The sequence below is a fragment of the Aspergillus caelatus genome (genome assembly GCF_009193585.1).
Source record: "Aspergillus caelatus strain CBS 763.97 unplaced genomic scaffold BDV27scaffold_78, whole genome shotgun sequence".
NCBI lineage: Eukaryota > Fungi > Ascomycota > Eurotiomycetes > Eurotiales > Aspergillaceae > Aspergillus > Aspergillus caelatus.
Window position 1 is genome coordinate 35,268 of NW_022475341.1, and position 19,901 is coordinate 55,168.

At 48.6% G+C, this 19,901-nt stretch overlaps 8 protein-coding genes across 8 annotated transcripts; 2 read left to right on the forward strand and 6 right to left on the reverse strand.

Moving 5' to 3' along the window:
* Positions 1 to 600: 600 nt before the first annotated feature.
* On the forward strand, positions 601 to 2,977 carry hemA (5-aminolevulinic acid synthase HemA). The gene has a single exon (XM_032066807.1). The coding sequence runs from the start codon at positions 720 to 722 to the stop codon at positions 2,628 to 2,630; it is 1,911 nt and encodes a 636-aa protein (XP_031928030.1). The 5' UTR covers positions 601 to 719; the 3' UTR covers positions 2,631 to 2,977.
* Positions 2,978 to 4,293: 1,316 nt separating this feature from the next.
* Positions 4,294 to 5,905, reverse strand: BDV27DRAFT_157343 (DNA-directed RNA polymerase I subunit RPA49; the record flags this gene model as incomplete). Its single annotated transcript, XM_032072493.1, has 3 exons — positions 4,294 to 5,292; positions 5,349 to 5,689; positions 5,758 to 5,905. The coding sequence occupies 3 exons, from the start codon at positions 5,903 to 5,905 to the stop codon at positions 4,294 to 4,296; spliced, it is 1,488 nt and encodes a 495-aa protein (XP_031928031.1).
* A 283-nt stretch (positions 5,906 to 6,188) lies between these two features.
* On the reverse strand, positions 6,189 to 6,950 carry BDV27DRAFT_127608 (uncharacterized protein). Its single transcript, XM_032066808.1, has 2 exons — positions 6,933 to 6,950; positions 6,189 to 6,867 (listed from the first exon to the last, which is right to left on the reverse strand). The coding sequence occupies exon 2, from the start codon at positions 6,609 to 6,611 to the stop codon at positions 6,228 to 6,230; it is 384 nt and encodes a 127-aa protein (XP_031928032.1). The 5' UTR covers positions 6,612 to 6,867; positions 6,933 to 6,950; the 3' UTR covers positions 6,189 to 6,227.
* Positions 6,774 to 7,021, reverse strand: BDV27DRAFT_157344 (uncharacterized protein; the record flags this gene model as incomplete). The annotated part of the gene is made up of 2 exons (XM_032072494.1): positions 6,774 to 6,867; positions 6,933 to 7,021. The coding sequence occupies 2 exons, from the start codon at positions 7,019 to 7,021 to the stop codon at positions 6,774 to 6,776; spliced, it is 183 nt and encodes a 60-aa protein (XP_031928033.1).
* A 317-nt stretch (positions 7,022 to 7,338) lies between these two features.
* BDV27DRAFT_144836 (putative MFS transporter) lies at positions 7,339 to 12,385 on the reverse strand (the record flags this gene model as incomplete). Its single annotated transcript, XM_032070315.1, has 13 exons — positions 7,339 to 7,580; positions 7,642 to 7,959; positions 8,009 to 8,064; positions 8,135 to 8,183; positions 8,246 to 8,602; positions 8,664 to 8,693; positions 8,751 to 8,843; positions 8,906 to 9,066; positions 9,135 to 9,271; positions 10,818 to 11,274; positions 11,330 to 11,726; positions 11,787 to 12,139; positions 12,228 to 12,385. 13 exons carry the CDS (start codon positions 12,383 to 12,385, stop codon positions 7,339 to 7,341), a joined length of 2,808 nt encoding a protein of 935 aa, XP_031928034.1.
* A 401-nt stretch (positions 12,386 to 12,786) lies between these two features.
* Positions 12,787 to 14,443, forward strand: BDV27DRAFT_108661 (autophagy-related protein 101). Its single transcript, XM_032064458.1, has 3 exons — positions 12,787 to 13,431; positions 13,521 to 13,859; positions 13,945 to 14,443. Exons 1-3 carry the CDS (start codon positions 13,353 to 13,355, stop codon positions 14,130 to 14,132), a joined length of 606 nt encoding a protein of 201 aa, XP_031928035.1. The 5' UTR covers positions 12,787 to 13,352; the 3' UTR covers positions 14,133 to 14,443.
* Positions 14,444 to 14,667: 224 nt separating this feature from the next.
* Positions 14,668 to 15,980, reverse strand: yop1 (putative membrane biogenesis protein (Yop1)). The gene is made up of 6 exons (XM_032064457.1): positions 15,797 to 15,980; positions 15,333 to 15,539; positions 15,257 to 15,265; positions 15,070 to 15,133; positions 14,938 to 14,995; positions 14,668 to 14,872 (listed from the first exon to the last, which is right to left on the reverse strand). Exons 1-6 carry the CDS (start codon positions 15,848 to 15,850, stop codon positions 14,755 to 14,757), a joined length of 510 nt encoding a protein of 169 aa, XP_031928036.1. The 5' UTR covers positions 15,851 to 15,980; the 3' UTR covers positions 14,668 to 14,754.
* Positions 15,981 to 18,022: 2,042 nt separating this feature from the next.
* Positions 18,023 to 19,848, reverse strand: BDV27DRAFT_108679 (uncharacterized protein). Its single transcript, XM_032064459.1, has 2 exons — positions 19,751 to 19,848; positions 18,023 to 19,667 (listed from the first exon to the last, which is right to left on the reverse strand). Exons 1-2 carry the CDS (start codon positions 19,810 to 19,812, stop codon positions 18,173 to 18,175), a joined length of 1,557 nt encoding a protein of 518 aa, XP_031928037.1. The 5' UTR covers positions 19,813 to 19,848; the 3' UTR covers positions 18,023 to 18,172.
* Positions 19,849 to 19,901: the final 53 nt, after the last annotated feature.

Here is a 19,901-nt window from a genome sequence, read left to right on the forward strand (position 1 = left end):
GCTTCTTGTGGGCAGCTTACGTTCTGCCTTGTATTAACAGCATATATTTCTGATTCCTGATGGACGAAGCGATTTAAGAGTCATTGAAGACGAGGGATGAAACCTGTGGTAATCAGCCAATAGTGGCAAAGCGAGGGTGAAGAAAAGTCGAGTGCAAATTTTGAAATTGATGGCAAGATAGACATGCGGTTGCGTATTTTTTAGTATTCTGTACCGGGTGAAATTGACGGCTACCACCTGGCTATTTTTACTAAGTGGTTGTACTGTAACTACATCTGAATACCGAATTGTGGCCACCTTGTCGAGGTTTCCTGCTGGTCTGTATCTAATTCTAATTAGGGTAATACTCCCCGTGGCTAGGCCTCTTGGGTTATGAATGATTTCATAGGTAAAGTTTCGTATCGGTACGCACCGGAGTCTGCGGTGAGTTTTCTTGCCTATGAAAATGCAATGACCGAGTTAAGGCCGCCTGCCAATCACGGCGGACGATATGGTAAGCCGAAAAGTCTCGCCGAAAGCCCCGACCTACTCTTACTGGAAGTGGTTTAGTGCCCCAGCACCCCCTCGCCCTCAGTCCATCAGCCAGATTGACTCTTTATTTCTCTCTCCTCTTCGCCGCGGGTGACATATCCCTCTCTCCCTTTTTCTCTTGATCAACGTTTCATCTTTGCTTCCTCTTTTGTATATCGTCAGTCTCGCTATCCATTGAAGCATCACTCATGGAGTCTCTTCTCCAGCAGTCTCGGGCGATGTGCCCGTTCCTCAAGCGCACATCTCCATCTTCTCTGCGCACGCTCTCAACCGCGACTCGGCCTAGCACTAGTTCCGGTGGAGGCACCATGTCTAACCTCCAGGTCATTGCCCGTCGCTGTCCTGTCATGAGCAAGGCCCTGGCCGTGCAGAGCGCTCGCATGGCTGGCACCAAAAGATTTACCTCATGCGCTGCCGGCGTTACCGGTCTCAGCAACAAGCATTGCCGCTCTCCGACTGGGAAGAGAGCACTGCACTCCACCTCCGGCAACGGCGCCAATGTGAGCGCTGAGATTTACAAGAACACCCAGCGAGATCCCGCCGGTTTTTCGAAGATTAAAACCCCTTCCAATGCTACCGCCGCTGCCACTACGTCTGGCCCTCGCCCAGATGCTCCCGTGGCGAAGCCTTTCAACTACAATGCTTTCTACAATGCCGAATTGGAAAAGAAACACAAGGACAAGTCGTATCGTTATTTCAACAACATCAATCGTCTCGCTCAGGAGTTTCCCCGGGCTCACACCACATCTACCGAGGAACGTGTGACGGTCTGGTGCTCAAACGATTATCTCGGCATGGGCCGCAACCCCGAGGTTCTGGCCACCATGCATAAGACGTTGGACACCTATGGAGCTGGTGCGGGAGGTACTCGCAACATCTCAGGTCACAATCAACATGCCGTGGGCCTGGAGAGCACCCTGGCCAAATTGCACGGCAAGGAGGCGGCATTGGTCTTCAGCTCATGCTTCGTGGCCAACGATGCCACCCTCGCAACCTTGGGTAGCAAGATGCCGGACTGTGTTATTCTGTCTGATAGCCTGAATCATGCATCCATGATTCAGGGTATTCGCCATTCAGGCGCCAAGAAAATGGTTTTCAAGCATAATGATCTGGTCGACCTTGAGGCTAAGTTGGCATCCCTACCTCTTCATGTCCCCAAGATCATTGCATTTGAATCGGTTTATAGCATGTGTGGATCTATTGCACCAATTGAGAAAATCTGTGATCTTGCAGACAAGTACGGTGCCATTACTTTCCTAGATGAAGTTCACGCTGTGGGAATGTACGGACCTCACGGAGCAGGTGTGGCAGAGCACCTTGACTATGACATCTATGCTTCTCAAGATACGGCCAACCCGCGCAGTACGGAGGGAACCGTGATGGACCGTATCGATATCATCACTGGTACTCTCGGCAAGGCCTACGGATGTGTCGGGGGCTATATTGCTGGATCCGCTGCGATGGTTGACACCGTCCGCTCCCTCGCCCCTGGCTTCATCTTCACTACGTCCTTGCCGCCCGCTACCATGGCTGGTGCAGACACTGCTATCCAGTATCAGGCTCGTCACCAGGGCGACCGTGTCCTGCAGCAGTTGCACACCCGCGCGGTCAAAGCAGCTTTCAAGGAGTTGGATATTCCTGTGATTCCAAACCCCTCTCACATCATTCCGCTCCTGGTTGGGGATGCCGAGGTTGCTAAGAAGGCCTCGGACAAGCTTCTTGAGGAGCATGGAATTTACGTTCAAGCTATTAATTACCCAACTGTGCCTCGGGGTGAGGAGCGTCTCCGTATCACGCCCACCCCTGGACATGTCAAGCATCACCGCGACCACCTGGTGCAGGCCGTCCAAACCGTCTGGAACGAGCTGGGCATTAAACGCACCAGCGATTGGGAAGCGCAAGGCGGTTTCGTCGGCGTGGGTGTTGAGGGCGCCGAGGCTGAGAACCAGCCGATTTGGAATGATGCGCAGCTGAGGCTGAAGGAAAACGAAGCTATTGAGGCTGCTGTGGAACGCGAGTTTGCCGAGGGCCCCATGCGGACCGCCACCCGTCCTGCCGCGGCTGCCGCTTCGTCAATCCCGGTGGGTGTGGCTGCCTGAAGTGGCTACCCGCATGTGAGCTGAAATCGACGTGGAATTCTATATACACACACACACACACACACACACACACACACACACACACACACAACACACACACACACACACAATGTTATAAATTCCACATCCACTCCTTTGGCCCTTGTTCGCCGCAGTGCGCAATATGACTGGACGTAATTGGTATTTGGTCTGTTAATTAGAACCAGTCTGTCGTTACTGTGTGTTTCGGTTCGACTTGAAATCTGACATATTATTTTACCACCCCATACCACTTTATCTCATCCGTAACCGCAGAGCTTCAAATACACTACCCAGTAATTGTAGTCAATGTCAGTAGTCAACTAACCTTCAGGAATCTTCTAATAATAATAATAAAAAAGGATCGTAAAACGCAGTACCGAACATCACCTACCTCCGAACAATATTCGAACCTCAGGCTACATCAGGTCGCATTAATCGATTCCAACCTCTGGGTACCCTTAAAGATATCTAAGATCATAAGGCAGGTTAGATAGGTAAGACACCTGCATTGCAAGGTTTGAAATAGAGGCATCATTCATATACTCACAGGATCTCATGTCCAACTCATGATATGGATAGCTACTTTCAAACAAACATAATTTAAAATATATCATATTTGCTTTTCCAGATCCTTCTTGAAGCGAATTAGTAGGAATCACTTTATCGACTATTGACTTGTAATTGTGATTGTAGATCCGATATACCAACTCACTTTCCAAGGGTAGATTAGATAGATTCATCTTACCGATACCTCCCCATATTCTAACCTTCTCCATGTTACCTAGGCCTTGTCATCAAACTTAGGAGTAGAATATGTTGATATTCGATTTGTTTGTATATTCGTTTCTGTTGTATTATATAGGATAGAAAACTCGTCCACTAACTTGATATCCAAGTCTATATATATATATCGTTAGCGTATGGGCAAGATACACCACCAAATCAATTAGCTACGCTCCTCATCAATGAGAGAGGAAGCATGGGGTTACTACCAGATTAGGCTAGTTATAACAATGGTATCACTTAGTATACAGGGTAGAATCATGGTAAGGCAGATAGCACATGTGGAAACCTCTGTCTATGTAGAGCTTAGATAGTCGAATGTTGGACAAGAGGGTGCGAATATAGGCAGAGATATATATAGAGAAATGGGGAGAGAGAAAGGGGGAGAGAGAAAGAGAGAAAAGAACGTAAGAGAGACAAATATCTGTATCCGCCTACTTGTTCACTAATTGATTGGGCTTAGACCACATTGTTTAGACTAGGGTGGGGTTAGCATTTATTTATATATTTGCTTCCGAGGGTGTGTTTTCATATAGATCCTCCACTCTATTGCTTCATTCATTCTTTGCTTTTTTCATCCTCCTGGTCTTCGGATCTAAGGGACTTTGGTTATGCTAGAATGCGCATGGCTTTCTACAGTGAAATCGTCTACGGTTGGTATACGCAAACACCAATCCACTTAAAGAGTAGGTTGAAGAGGCACATTTGGATACTTCGTAATTTGATATTTATCCACAAAATAGTATGTACATATAGTACAGCCTGAAACCGAACGCCAATCGCATCATTTACAAGCTCAACGCAAATAGATTCTTTTGTGTTTTGTTCAATATAAAAGAAAGAGATAATGGCCATTAGATTACCTCTTTCCACCACGGCTAACCTTGGGGAACTCGACGGGGACCCTCAATCTAGCCACACGTCTAGCATTGGCTTCGGCCTTACCACCCTTGATACCCCATTTTGCGAATTCCGTTTCGCGTGGCTTGTCGACGCGACAGCCCAATTCGCGGAAATATTGCGTGATGACCGTGTTATCCAGGCGCAGATCGTCGCGCAGATCAGACGGATCCGTTGCCAGTTCGTTGGGGGCGTTTCCACCTTGAGAGCTGGAGCCTCCGTCCTTGGCTGGCTGAGGAGGAATGTGCAGCGATAGGGCGCATATGGTGGTGTGCAGGAAGGTGATGTCGTTCTTGGTGATATGGGAGCCCTGTGGGGCGAATTTGCGGCGGATAGCGTCGATGACGGGATCTGGGAGGAGTTCGGCTGAGTCGGTTTTGGCGCCTGTGGAGGAGGAGAGGATGCGGCGTAGTTCATCGCGAGGTGGAAGACGTTTGCTGCCTGGCCCAGACGATTTGGAGTCCTTGCTTGAGCGGAGGGCGCGGGCAAGCTCGAGGAGGAGGAAGATAAAACGGAGTACTTGAAGCTGGGTGGCATTGGTTGAGTTGACGACTGCCTCCACCCGGCGAGACACATATCGTGAGGTGGTGGCGACGGCTTCTCCCGAGTTCACTGTCTCCTGCCACTCGTTCATGCCCGGGAGCTGCTGGAGTGTAGACAGACCTCCCGGAACAAGCACATCAATCGGGTACACATCGGAAGGATGAGATGCCGCCAGATTGGCTTGAGGCAGTGGTTTGTTGGCTTGAACTTGAGCCTGCACCGCAGCGGTCTTTGTAGCAATGTCGGTGACGGAGTCGAGGGGCATGGACGAAAGAATAGCAGACTCTGCGGCGGAGGCCGCACCAGCGGGGGCATTGGAGAGTTGGGCATTTTCGGCCATGGACTGTGCTGCTTTGCGAGATTGCTTGGTACCGAATGTATTGGTGAGTTCTGTGCGTTGGGCGCGCATCGTTTTCTGTTAGAATCTGTCAGTAACCCATGCCCCCGCCGGTCATGGAAACAAGAACTTACCATCTCCTCATCTTCACTCTCAACCTCTTCCTCTTCATCTTCAGCAGCCTTTGTTCTCCTCACTGCTCCACGAAGAGTCACCTTCCGCACCTCAACAAATTGCCAGCTTTTCTTTTCGGGATCCACAACGGCGATGTAATGCTTCAACTGTGAATCGGCGTCATCTTCGGCCTCGCGGCCCACAAAATCCATCTTCGGATGTTCCGAAGTCTGCAGGAGCAGTTCAGACGAGACTATGCCCTTGTTCCGCGTGGAGCGACCTGAATGAGAGCCATCTGCTCGGTCCTTGAGGTATGGTTTTAAATGAAGGTTTTGGGGCACGTTCACACCGGGGGTGGTTACTATAGCGGCGATCAATTCTCTGTACACGCTGGTTGGGAGTGTAGTCAAGCAGTTAAGGAGCGCATACTGATCACTGGAGCCAATTCACTGTCATCGTTGACCACGCTGGCCACGAGAGGAGGCAGATCTTGGAATTCGAGAGCGGGCTTTTTACTCGGCCGTTCGTGGCCGTTCGAAGCACGCTTGCGCTTCTTTTCCACCTTATCAGAAGGCATGGCGTTGTACTAAGAATTAAACCTGAAGGGGGGCGAATAAATTCGACTTTGCGTGGAGAACAGCCTCGTAAGATTCAATCAATTATAGATCAAGAAGCTCAAGTAAAAAAAAAATTGCTGGGCGGGAACTATGGGCAGAATTAGTCTCCGCACTCAAGGCGGAGAAGAAAGCATTGGATCATATCAAACGCACAAATCCACTGATAAAGTGCGATTTGCATATCAATTTACAATGCAAGGACTACTCGCAAAATTTCTACGTCGATACTTTCATCTTCAAAAATCCAGGTGGTTTTCAGTCATTGCTTTCATTGCAAACTTTTTAATTTGTAATAAATCCTCGAGGACCTCTCCATGGCTCAGGACTTGCACAGCAACTGTAGGCTACAGCACAAGCCCTAAGAAGAGCAATTGACCAGATCCCACACGGAACCCAAAGGGCCAGTGGAATAAAAACAAATAGTACATAATAAACGTGACCATCAACTTCTTCCACGACCCCTCCAACCCCCACCAAACACATTCGCCCTCCGAGACGAAGGATACGCAGTGCGCATCCCTGCCTGGTCAAAATTCGAAACCGTTGAATGAGCCCGAGAGATTGGATTTGTATTTTCGTTGAATGACGGACTCCGGGTTCGATAGGATGTAGAGAATAGCAGACCAGCCAGGTCCCGTTGGAGTGGCCAAACCACGAAACGATCATAACAGGGAATCATCATCGTGACGTCGTCGACTTTTGTCATGTTCAGCATTCAACGTGAGCACCGCATGGGGAACTGAGATGGATTGGGCGAGTCATTTATTTGCTGTGCACATCGTTAGTCCAATTTTACAGGAGGCTTGATTTCTGAGCTCTTGAGATGACTCACCTGCGAGCACGCATCTTTCTGCGCTTACGCTTCAAACGACGAACGCGCTTCTTTCTCCACTTAGCTCTCATCTTCGTAGAGTGTTCGAGACTGTGAAGCGTTAGTTGATATTCAATGAAGAGGCAACCAGGTGCCAGCCCGGGCTGTATACTCACACTTCTGCGAGGATGAGGAGATGGTTGAAAGAAAGACGGAGAGCAGCGGCCGGCCGAGCTTCTTGTGTGCGTCGTGGATGACTCAGCATCCTGAGACGCTAAGGGTTCGCTAGTGCTGTCTTACCGTTGATTGGCTGGCCATCGGCTTACCGAGAAGGTATTATGTCATCTATCTATGGAATTCATTTTCTCTCTTACTGCATATCCACATTTAAATGTGATCTGTGATTGTAAAAATATGAAAAAATTTTCATTGCTCTTTGGAGAGAACAGAAGATGATCACATATCCACCATTCACCCGTGTCTCTGCGCCGTCTATGTGCCTGACGTAGCCTTGCATCGATCCTGTAAATCGTTACGAGACATCTCAACATCTCTTTTAAGTTCAACGACCAAGAAACTACGCTAATAGCTATAGCGATAGTTCAACGCCATATCACCCAGTAGCTCTTGTTCTTCGTCACTGGGTATAGCCATGCCATCGGCCATTGCCTGATCGCGGCGCCGGTTGTCATACCAGACGGCCGCAAAGTAGCCTATGCAACAAGCCGCCGAAAAGCTAAGGAAGGACACGCTGATGATATATCCTGGCCGGTATTCCGGTGCATCTTTTTTCAAGAAGGCGTACGTCGAGATGATACCACCAACTGCTGCCATGTTAGCTACGGTGAATGAGATCAAGGCCCCCCCCCCCCAAGTTTTACTCACTATTTCCAAATCCAACTTGCCAGGCCGTTCCCACACTTCGCCTACGATGGCCTGATAGGTTCATCGCGAACCAGCAAACAATGACCGGCATTGCACTGTAACAACCACATGTAACCATGAATAAGGCGCCGTACTGAATATTTCGATGGGCCTGCCCGTGTACATTCAACAAGATTCCAAAGCCAGCCATGGCAATCAACATGGGCGCCATAGTAAAGGCAAACCGATGTCTGGTTTTGTCAGAGAGAATGGCCACCAACATGGAAAATCCCCAAGCGGCTGCCCATGGTGGAATCGAATATAGTTGGGTCTTGATTGCTAGAAAAAAAGGCTTAATAGAGTGCAAGGTGCACAATAAATAGCAGACAAACGTACCATCGTAGCCATAACTTTTGATAATGGTTGGCGCGAAGTAGGCATATCCTGCGCGTTGTTAGCAACCGTGCTCAACATCAGTGAAGGCGCACGTTAGAAGCATATGCGTCTGTCCTACCATATGCTGTGACAACCTGACCGAAATACATCATGCCACCGATGAATATCTTATCTGGAATACACTGTGAGCATCGCGAAGATATTTTGGCATGCTCATCATATCACTCACAGTCTTTGAAGACCTCCAATATGTCGCGCCAACCTATTTTAGCATCATGACCGGCGCCCCCCGAGTCTTTGGCTAGTTTTGCCCGGATGAATTCGCGCTCTTCATCGGTGAGCCATTTGACTTCTTCGGGGAAATCAGGAATAACAAAGAACCAGGCAAGCGAGACGACACAGGTGATCAAGCCTTCAATAATAAAGACCCAGCGCCAGCCTCGGTAGCCACGAATCCCATCCATCTTTCCAAGCCCACTAGCCAGCAAGCCACCAAAAGCGCCCGCAAGTGTGGTCGAACTAAAGAAGAAACTGAACCTCTTCTGTGCCTCGTTCCGTTTATACCACATTCCCAAGAGATAGAAACCTGCATAAGACTGTCAGTAATCGTAATATCGAGCGGGGAAAAGGGAAAGAGCAGAACGTACAACCAGGGAACATGCCTGTCTCAAACATTCCTAGATAGGATATGTCAGTCGACAAGTGTTACACTGACCAGAGGGTTATCGATTTACCCAGAAACCACCGAGTGGTCATTAGCCCGCCCCAACCGGAGACTAGGCCTTGACAGATCGTTACCAGACCGAATAAAAACATACATCCTGTCACTAGAGTAGCCACCAGACTTTCAGTTCATCCCTCCTACTTGCGGTATATCAGGAATACCTACACCATACATGGGGTCTCAACTTCTTAAGCAAGATATTGGATGGAATTTCGAAAATGACATATGGAACGAAGAATATGGTCAGTGCAGTATTATATTTCGTCCCGTCAACTATATTCAAGTCTTCTTGTAGGCCGAGGACTGCTGCGTTACTGATGTTCACGCTGTTCGCAAAGGGCAACGTAAGATAGCTATTCAGTTGTGTTCATGGGGAAGCCAATCCGGGGCATACCGATCCAAGAATGCGAGCAGATACATAACACACAGACAGGGCATTATGTGCCAGTCGATTTTAGCCATAAGCTTGCGCTCCGTTGTATTCCTCAGCTGGGGGAGATCGGTCGGGTGCGCATCGACGTGGCCTTCGTTCTTGTCATCTTGTGGAGTGAGTTGCTCTGGTCGCGCGATATGTAAGTCAGCATCATGCTCATGGTAAGGTGCTTTGCTCACCTTACCGTCGAATCCCATGATGTATGTACTTCGAGTTCTCTTGATTAACCGCTTTTCTTTTACGTATTCTCCCCCCTGATTGTTTACCGCACGAAAGAGTAGATTGTTATCGCTTACTGTCGGGGGATAGAGCGGGCTGACAAAAGGGAACGAAGGGATAACTTCAATGTATTCACCACTAGGAGAAAAGATTGAGAATATAAGCCACAAAGAAGAGGGGAGAAACAAAAGACGACAGAGGGAAAACCAAGGAAGGTTTTGCCAAATCAATCGGTCCTGATCACTGCCGATGGCCAAGACTAGTCAAAGCCGGTCTATGCATAATGCTGCTGCTCTTGTGCTCGGAAGGATTATGAGTACGAGTCACTTCGTGGTCATGAGTACCCAACTACTAGTACTGCTACCTTGAGAGCCCGAATAAGCATGGTCAATTGAGATTGGCTGGATAAGATTTGTTGCAGCTTGGGAGCTTAACTCCATCCCCGGGCCATGACATGACAACTTTAACTCCGGGGGCCCATTAGGCCTGGCCATATGCATGTCAACCACATGGTATACTTTTTCACCCGCAACATTACTGGAGATCAAGGTAACCAACCCCAATGTTACTCCGTATTGCCCTAAGCTGCTTTCCCCGCAATTTAACTAAAAGGTCCGCTAAAGACGATTACATAAACGACCTCCCCACGCTAGTATCAGTAATCAATGGGACTAGAACATCAGTGGAGTGAGTGTTCGGCATTTATTGGCATTATATACTCCGGAGTAATCTGTTTGTTACTGATGGAAAGTCTAAATGCTACTGTGACCTTGTTACCCTGCGTTTAGTTTTAAAACTCCCGCGGCTGTAATTCCGCCATCCTATTAACTGTATACATGGAAAGGAATTGCCTTGCCTTCCTTAAGGACGATATCGTCTGCTTCAGCTCGCACCAAGTCCGTGGTTTGAGGGTGTCTTCTTTCCAACAATAGAATCCATAAGTCATTTGTATATTTGACATGCCTATTCTACCATAATGTGGGGAGGTTGATAGGAACATCTATAATAGCTGTAACTGCGGTGAACACCGCCGTCATAGAAAGCCATGCTTTCGTGAAAATGCACAGAAAATATCATACAAGAACTACAACCCCCCCCCCCCCACCAACCTCACCCCCAAAACATTATGCAAGTCCAAGAAGCACTGTGAATTGATAATATCCGCCGCTTCCGGGAAGAAGCATGCCTGCCTGGCTACGTAGCAGTCGATGGCTGCTCTTCCATTGCTTTTCCCCACGCCTTCTCAAATGCCGAATCCGCACCGGGCCCTGCGGTCGGCGGCTGTTGAACCTGATTGCGGTCATATCCATCGTAGTCTTCCTTCTCGACCAACACCGTGTCCGAGCCGGGCGTCTCCTCTCCTGGAGAGTCCATCTTCGTTCCGGACCCAATCAGCTCGAAATCAAAGTTAGAGCTATACACTACAGCTGCGAAGGCTTCTAACTCTCGCACACCTTGGTCCATCGCAGTTAGGTAAAGATTTGGCGGGTTTGTACCATTGCCAATCACATGTGCTTGGCGGGCTAAAACCGCTAGAATGTTGGCTAACTTTGCCTTTGGCTCAGAGCTATCAGCTCCCGGGACAACCGTGGCAAATGAAGTAAATGACTGGGGAACGCTCCGTGGAGTTTGTGAAGCCGACTTGAAGGCATCGGCGGTGCACTGATGGATCAATGTCTGGAAGCATTCATTGTTCAGAAGCATCAAGACGCGTGTAAAGGTTGGCGACTCGATCAGGTCGGCCGTCTCGTCCAGTAGATGTCGCAAGGTAGTTGCAGTCTGGGAGTTGGCGAGCTCCGTCACTCCAAGGACACCGGACTCCTCTAGTACTTTATCCTCCTCTTCGCAAGGGGGGAGTAGATAGGACAGCCACTTCCTGTGCCTATAGCAACGGTTAGTAAAAAGTTCGGTTGGCTCTGGGGCAAGAAGGAACATGCTTTCTTTCCTCCTCAGTATGCCCTTCTACTCTCTTTCGAACCTCCAGGAATAGCTCGGACAACCTGGCCAACGAGACATCCTCTCTAGGGTTAAGGGGGCCAAAAACATCTGTAACGGCAGTCTGTACCTCGTTCATGAGCTGCTTCCAACCTCGGTGAAGCAACCACCAACTGAAGGCAAGATAGCGGCGATTGGTCTCAAAATCATTTCCCAAAGTCTGTGTGAGGTCATCATCGTCATGATCTTCCAGCCTGATCGTCGATTCGTTGGCAGGGGGTGTCGCCATAGAGATTACGCTGGAAAGATAGTTCCGACGGCCGAGAAGGTTGAGTTGGATTCGCGTAAAGATTGTCAACAGCGAAAGGGTATAGACTAGAGTGAAGGACCTAGTGATAGCTGTAACAAGCCGATCAGTTTCAGTTTCCGCAAGATAATATGTTTGAGATGATGTCTTACAAGTGATCTTAACTTCATTCCAAAGCTGTGTTTTATTTCTTTTCGGTCGCGCCTCGCCATCGCCCTCAACGGAAGATTCTCCCGGCTGGCTTGTGCGAACGAATCCATCACTCTGGAAACTGGATAGACTCCGACGGTCATCCTCCGGTAAGCTGGGGGATACAGAGCTCAGATCTGATCCGGTCCCTTCCCCGGCGCTGAGCCGAGCTAACCTCTCTGCTCGCTTTCGTTGTAGTTCTTTCGTCAATTCCTCGACAGGAAGAGCGTCCAGAATATCTTCTGCAGCAGTCGGTAAGAGAGCGAGAACGGTATAGGTGCAATCGGTTTGGTTTTGTTCGAAACGTCGCCGTAAACTGAAGGTTGCAACATTCGAGTATGATACGTCAATTACCGTCTCGCGAGCACACGAACACACCCGACAAGCACAGGGAGGCTACTCACTTCTCCCGAGCGATCCGATCACTGCTCATACGTTCCCGTGCTTCTGAAATTTTGGAGAGCACATATTGTCCTGCAAGGTAACCGGCTCCGATCACGCCAGCCCCGATCGCGAGACCCTTGCGATTGCGCCGGAACCAGCGCCTAGTAGCACCGATCATGGTGGAGCGGTCGGAGGTAAGCGGATAATCTCTCTCAAGAAAATAAATCAATTCAGCTCATCATAGGGTATGACAAAAGGAATAGCAAAGCACAGGCAGGATAATGCCAGAGAATATAAAAGGGGAGAGGAGGCGAAGGAGGACTGATCATCAATGACAGCCGAGAGAGACGGTCGGGGAAAGATAAAAGCATGGCAACCGTCTGGCGCGGCCTCGGCTAAAGTTCGATAGCAACGTGAAATCATGGGGTGGTGCTATGATTGTCGGGGACGTATTAAATTGGAGAAGAGCTTTGTTTTGTTTTTTTTCCCTTTTACATCAAGCGTCAATATAATCTAATATAAATAAATCAATAAATATATGTATATCATCTATAAATTCTGAAGTGGTTCATCTACATTTATTGTATAATTTTACCTTATTCATTTTAACACAAATTCATTGTAGGTAGGGTCAAATTGAGTAACGCTCAGGTACTCCGTACTCCAAAAGAGTTAAGGCACCGTTATCTTTCCGTCACTATCGGCGAGGGGCAACCTCCTCCGCCGGAATGGTCACCGTCTCCCTCCTGATCCACTGGTTCATTCTCTTCAACTCTTCTTTTCGTCTACATACCCATGTCGCTCTCCTCTGCTGGTTGACCTACCAGAAATATCCCTAGAGAATCATGCATCCTCCGTGAACATCACAGTCAAGTATCTCATACAACCCATACAAATCTAGACAGCACTCTTACGCCTTTACACCCCCAGCATTCGACATTGTCATCTTCTCCGCCACTCCTCAACTGCCCGAAACCCCCGTGAAGAACGGTGACATCGCACCGTTTTTACGGCCCAGCTCGCTGCGGTAGCTGGGTCGTCATCGGAAACTTGCTATCAAATCCATAGAGCAGTAAAAGGGAACGGGATCCCCACCGTTCGTTTCAGATCCATCTCTCGCATCCCCAACACGAACGCGTTACGTTATGGAGCCCCGCAAAACCCCTCCGGAGTACTTCCTGGAGATCTTTGCAGACACCACCACCGTCCGGGACGTCTTAAAAGGTACATTATTCTATTCAAACATTTTTTAGATCTAGCTTGTTCGTTAATAACTCTTCTGGTATACGTAACTGACACCCCCTCTCCTATAGGTGTTCTCAACCTAATCTTCTTTCACCGTTACTTTCCCTCTATCCGACCGACTACCTTTGATGTCCTAGACTTTACTCTCCCCGCTATTAACGATGAAGACCTTGAGACTCTGATTGAGTCGCGTATCAGCGCCCTAGTCCGCCAGCACTCCTCGTCTGCCGCTAGTGCCCATGAAGGGGGCGGCGGTGTGCGCGGTCGGATCGCAGTAGAGTTCTACGAGAAGAAGCGCAGGCGCTCCGGAATCTGGTTTGGCGGACTTGCTGGAAAAGGCGAGGAAGAAGTATGTTGGGAGGTGTGGAATCTGGATGTGACAATCGCCACTCCACGAACAGAATCAGGTATGCATTTGCCACCGAAAAATCGCCCCATACATGGCGTTCTGCAGCTTGTACGAATGCATGTCAGTGCTGACTGCTCATGTAGAACGCGCCAAAGTGCGCAAGGCGATGGAGAATATGCTTCAAAAGGCAGCCTTGAAGATTCTCGCCGTAGTCAACCGAGAAAAGGATCATATTCCGCCCATCACGACAAGCGATTCCAACCCATTTCCTTACAGGATTGTCCTAAACCCCCGGTCAGATGGCTGGCAGAATCGTTTTGGACTATACTGATTTAAAAAATCATTACATTTGTAAGGTTTCGCTGGGTCGCAGTGCCTGTTCTTTTCCTCTTTTCTCTTCTTCTCTTTCTCCAAAGATATGCGCAGCTTGCATCCTTATCTGTATATCCGGAGTTGTGGAGTAACGGTTCGATGTTAATTTCATGCTCCGACGCTGGGGGTTTTTTGCAACCTGTCTTCCCGTGTATTTTTACGTTCCACTGGCTCATAATCCTTGTACTGTTCGAGATTCAACAAGCACGGATGCTAACACATCTTGCGGGGAAGGACCCGGAATTGAAACAAATCAAATGGTGCGTCAGATTAACAAAGTGGCATCATCGCATCAAATACAACTATACCCGCGTTCGTGGAAAGAGGGCGTGGTTCCCCGCGTCTCACCCAACACGCAAAACAAATCAAGCAATTCTACTAATCATGACAAAATACCAAAACAGCTAGAATGACCCAAAACCATCTGACTCAGGTCGAAGTGCCTTCTCACCTGACACTTTTTTCCGCGCCAGCGAATCTTCACTGGTTTCTTTATTTTCAAGTACCAAAACACCAAGACCAACCTGGCTCATAGCAACGCAGAACACGCCGCGAATGCCGTATCACCTTATACGGTCTGTTTACTGGGCCTTGGTAGCAGCATCAGCCTGGGCGCGGAGGTTGGCCGAGGTGTTTCCGCCAGAGAAGAAGCGGCCAAAGACGGGCTGAATGAAAGAGTGGAAGACGACTTGGGCACCGCTAGAAAATCGGGTCAGCTCAGGTTCATGATCGAGTTCATAGAAGAAAAGAAAATGAAAGCTTACTTGGTCTGGGGGAGAGCCATCCAGAGAACGAGACCGAACTTGAAGATGTAGTAGAAGGCTAGTTAAATTGAAGATCAGCACATTGTTCCCAACAAAGCCACCGTAACTGAAGAACAGAAAGGCACTACTTACGGAACCAGTAAGGAGCATAGACAGCACTCTCAACGACGGCGAAGAAGGCGTAAACAACCCAGTACTATCCGATTCACATGTCAATCAGTCATGCCGATTCATACGAGGAAACCTGTCACGTGCTCGGAACACGGCCTAGGTGCAAAGCGGTATAGATCAGAGGGAAAACAAGATCACAAGAACATACCGTCAACCACTACAGGAATCACGAAGAGTCAGCTTATTCGATCAGCGCCTAGGGTCAGATGAGAATTAAAACGTACCTGTGTGTCATCGGCCTTGCCAGCGGTGAACAATGCGTTGAGTGAGTAGTAGCCAGGGATGATGAAGCCGGCCAGGTTAACAAGGAATTCACCGGCGATGTTGAAGAACACCAGGAAGGTGTAAACACCGACCAGGCCCAGGATCACGTAGACCTTGGGAACGGAGGTCTGACGCTCAAGGTTGTTGAGGACAGGGTACTTGGAGAGCTGCGGAAACACACACACACAAGAAATGTTTTGATTAGCCTTCCTCGCGAGATCCGAATACAAAGAAAAAAAAATAAAATAGGAAAACAAAAAGACAAGCAGCGGTCAATTGCTGCCAGTTCCACCAGATGAATTTAGTTGAAGAAGTCCAAAGTCAAATTATCAACACAGAATCATTGTTATCCCCCTCGGCACAAGCAATCAATGCCAACGCATTTCTCTCATACGAATATCAACACGCACAAACAAGGACTCACCTCCTTGTCAAGCTGAGCGATAGCGTGCTGAGCACGATCCTGGAAGGTAGCCATTCTTGCTTATTTTTAAAGGAATTGAACTGATTTGTCGATTGAGGCTAACTCTCGGGGTTGGATGGAGGCTGACGGAGAAGTTGAAGAAGAGAAAAGACGGGTCGTTATCTAGCTGAGGAAGTGAGACTCCGAAAGGACGATCTGGCGGTTACGGAGCGCAATGACCGCCATGACGACGGTGCGGTGTGTCACGTGATTGGTCATGACGTCGAGAAAACTGGAGGCGTTCTTCCGATACACGAATGACGTGACCAGGCTAAGCCACTAGGGTTTCATCTTTACTCGTCGATTTTAGCAGTTGCGCACATGTAAGGCTTATGCTACTGCCGGAGACTGCACCTTTGCACCTGCATCTTAGGGGGTTTCTCAGAAGCATTAGTACGCAATTTTCCATGGTGTTGGTGTTACACCTCGGTACTGTACCTGTATTGTCCTGTCATACCGTACACTTGCGATGACTAATACCGGCAGCCTCAGGCTGTTGCGTTCAGCGCGCGAGATAGGGGATTTTACGGGAAGCCCTAAAGCGTCCGTAAACAGGTAGAATGTTCCAGTTATCACTCCATATAACTTTTAAAGTACTGCTATGCCTTGGGTGATAATTTTCTCCTCAGCGATGATTTATGGATTGAGCCTATACACGATCTTTGTTTTGGATGGAAATGTTTCTATATGACCGAGCATATCCCAAGGAACTCAAATCTCCAACATTCATCGAGCGTAAACTCAAAGTCTAGGAAGAGACAACCCGCCCCTCGAAGATACGGCAGTCACTGTATCTGTATCACCGACTTCAAAAAGAGAAAGCCCACCCCTGTAAATGCCATCTACGGCCATCCAAGTCAGGCATTCTCTCGACTTTCCGCGGAGCTATGGTACGGACAGTTCATCGTCCACTTCCTTGCGGTGGTTCCTGTAAGAGAACTCGGAATAACGGCACGGGATGAAATTCGCTTCGAAGTCTACAGCCCCGTAGGATAGAAATGAACACTCTCATCGGTCAACTCCGTCAGATTGTAAGCTGCCATGATCGATTCTGACACATTGTCAGCCATTGAGCTATTGCGTGACTTTCAGCCCCACGCCGTCGTCTGTGACTGTTATAACAGAGCAGTTGAACTCGCTCATCGGGGAGTAAAACTCGCTGAACTGTTTCCGTGCATTTTGACTTAACTGCTTGCTCAAGGGCAACATCAATAGTTGCTGCAATGATGCAAGCTGCACCAAGTGAATAAGCTAAGGATGAAGTATGAGAGGTAAATTTAAGTCATCACTTTGTCAAAGACAGAGGGAGAAGGGTGTTGTTTTAACCTCGTCAACCGACAGCGGTTATATCCTTGCCTTCGGACGAATAGATGCGACCGCCACTCACGAGTGAACAATTTAGGCTTTAACTTACAGTGCCTGGGGAGTCTAAACAAGTGGATTGCTACCCTACCACTTTCACTTCCTCTCAGCACCGGTAGTCAATAAGATCTTCCATCCCTGGTGCCTTACGCTGAAGATTGTTGGCTGCTCCTTGCAGCTCGGGAACGTACTCAACGACAGATATCTCAATCAGGAAAAGGAATACAGTCAATGATACGGAGCATGGTATATATATCAGCTGTTCGAATACTAGTTATAGGCCTTTGTATTCAATAGTGAAAAGTAGTAGTGCTGGAAGAATGGAGTCAGGTCTTTGACTGGGAATATCCGGAGAGCCAGTGAGGTCACATTATCTTTACGCACTGGATTTTAGAACCCAATAATAGAGAGAATATCCTCAATAAAGCGTATTCGGAATCTATCTTTGGCTGCGTTGAACTGTTGATTGTTAAAGATTGGTTAGGCAGTCACCCGCGGGGGAAGAGAGGTAAAAGGAGCGAACGATACATAGTTGCCGACCAACTAAGATTTCACGATCGACTGATATCGGCAACTCTTGAGAGCGAAGTAAACAAGTAGTGCAGATAGTATTCCTGTTTCGTGCCGCCTTGGCCGTCCCAGTTTGACGGAATAGACTCATTGTGGATAGGTGCATCTCCGCTTGTTAGGAGCTGGTCAGATAACCTCCATCTAGTCAAAATAAGGGCATAAAGCGGCTGAAAACAAAGCAAAATCTAGGTTTGCACCTGGCTTGGGGATCCGTTCATATTTCCAGAAAGATCAGTCTGATTGCCAGCGCCAGATGGTCTTACCGCTTCTCTTGCTATAGCCCTACGACTCGGTGGTGTGTACTTTGTGCTCTGTATGTTGAGCATAGGGTACGCGGCATATAATGCTAAGTGCATCGTGCTGCATCTGGTTTGATCGTCTGTTGTCAAGTGAGACTCGTCCTTTTTATGACGTCCAACTAATGTATGTGGTCCGCGTGTGCCAACCCCCGTCCACCCCATCGGGTCTCGACAGCAGTATGACCTGACACGGACTCGCCACAATTTCTTCAGGCAATATTGGGTCATATATGCGTTGCCGGTCTTCAGGCACTCTTTTCTCAATGGGCAAAGAGGATAGCTCGGCCTCTTCTGACTCCAAGACCAACTCAGCTACTTTAAAAAAGAGCCCCATGTCCCACATCCCCTCCCTTTTACGATAATCTGATAAAATCTGGATAGCTTTTCGTCGAATGATGGGATCACGACACTTCACCGCCGTGAACCACAACGGGGGAGTTATTCCAGATTCGAGGGAAAACCCATTCACGGGAGACGGCTTTTCCTGATCAGGGCCCAGGCGAACTACTTCCTCCGCAAGACGGACGATTGTTTCAAAATTTGAACGGAAGTTGTCGAAGCCCATCTGGTCCGTTGCGAAACAAGCTTGCAGCCATATCAGCGAGACTTGATGATGAAGTCTGAGTGTAAGCGGTCCACGCTTATCCAACGTTTTGGAGTTCCCTCTCCGCGCCATCATCTTGTTTAGTGCCATTGCCCAAGCATCGAACTCCTCCTTTATATCTTGTTGTTTCTGTCTCTGTTGTATTCTTGTAGCATCACTTGGTGTCGGGTTCTGAAGACTTAGACGCACGAATCCCAAGGCCTTGTTCATTAGCCCGTCCAGGCAGTGTCTGGCTTCTTCAATGGTGGAGAACGAGACCTTTCCCTCTGCGGAAGGAGGCTGTGTGCCTTTATGACCAATGGTGAGGGGGACTAATGGGCGTCCAAAGAGAGATAGCTGCATATTTAACCGAAAGAATAAGTGGGATAGCTCCCTATCAATATCCATGGACTGGGGAGTTGTCTTAGCAAAATGGCCCCGTCTGTGGAGAATGGTCGCCCCTGCTGCCAGGTGGTTGAACGCCTGTTTATTGTTCCCTCGCACGATTTCTAGGCATACAAATAAACCACATGTGACCAGCAACAAGTCAACCGACTGGGATTTTGGCGCGGTGAGGTGCTCCATCAGATATTGAATGGATTTATTATACTGCTGAAGTATGAATTGCTCCGTAACCCCCGCGTTTTCTGCTGAAGGATTCAAGATGGACCGCTCATGGGCAGCGCCGAGTGCAGCGATAGCATGTCTAATAGTCGGCTCCGACTGGCTGAGCTGCGGTAGTTGAAAATTCCATAGCTGAGGGCTGAAGAAGCCAGAAAGAGCCCGTGACGTCTGCGAGCAGAACAATTCTACATACTGTCGCTCTTCCCTGGTTCCCGGACGGAGGATTAGACGATGGTCAGGGCTCACCATTGTCCAGGCAGGGCGCGATTGACGATGTACTACTTTCGTGGGTAGTTGGTCCTGAGAGGAAGTGTTGTAACCATCACATTTCCGGCCAGAGTTCTTACACTGGAGGCACTCCGGCTTCTCCTCACCGCACTTGACATGCCGTATCCTGGGGGTACGGTCAGTGGTGCATGAACATTGATGCGACGGGCAGACAAAGGCCCTCTTCGGTTGGGAGGAGGAGAAACCAACTTGCAAGTTTGACACCCTGTTCTTGACCTGGATGCTTTCGTTTTCCTATTATGCATTATCATAGTGTTGCGAGGGCAGCAAATTCAGGCGGAGGGCTTGGGAACCGAACTCATTGTTGGAAGGGGGAGCCCGGATGCCAATGTAACTGTTT

Coding starts and splice junctions, on each gene's coding strand:
- yop1 (XM_032064457.1), bottom strand. CDS start 15,850: ATGGCTACCTTCCAGGATCGTGCTCAGCACGCTATCGCTCAGCTTGAC. Junction 15,540..15,796: donor TCGCTCAGCTTGACAAGGAG/GTGAGTCCTTGT, acceptor GTGTTTCCGCAG/CTCTCCAAGTACCCTGTCCT. Junction 14,996..15,069: donor CTATGCTCCTTACTGGTTCC/GTAAGTAGTGCC, acceptor CAATTTAACTAG/CCTTCTACTACATCTTCAAG.
- BDV27DRAFT_108661 (XM_032064458.1), top strand. CDS start 13,353: ATGGAGCCCCGCAAAACCCCTCCGGAGTACTTCCTGGAGATCTTTGCA. Junction 13,432..13,520: donor CGTCCGGGACGTCTTAAAAG/GTACATTATTCT, acceptor CCTCTCCTATAG/GTGTTCTCAACCTAATCTTC. Junction 13,860..13,944: donor CACTCCACGAACAGAATCAG/GTATGCATTTGC, acceptor CTGCTCATGTAG/AACGCGCCAAAGTGCGCAAG.
- hemA (XM_032066807.1), top strand. CDS start 720: ATGGAGTCTCTTCTCCAGCAGTCTCGGGCGATGTGCCCGTTCCTCAAG.
- BDV27DRAFT_108679 (XM_032064459.1), bottom strand. CDS start 19,812: ATGATAATGCATAATAGGAAAACGAAAGCATCCAGGTCAAGAACAGGG. Junction 19,668..19,750: donor ACAGGGTGTCAAACTTGCAA/GTTGGTTTCTCC, acceptor CCGTACCCCCAG/GATACGGCATGTCAAGTGCG.
- BDV27DRAFT_127608 (XM_032066808.1), bottom strand. CDS start 6,611: ATGATCGTTTCGTGGTTTGGCCACTCCAACGGGACCTGGCTGGTCTGC.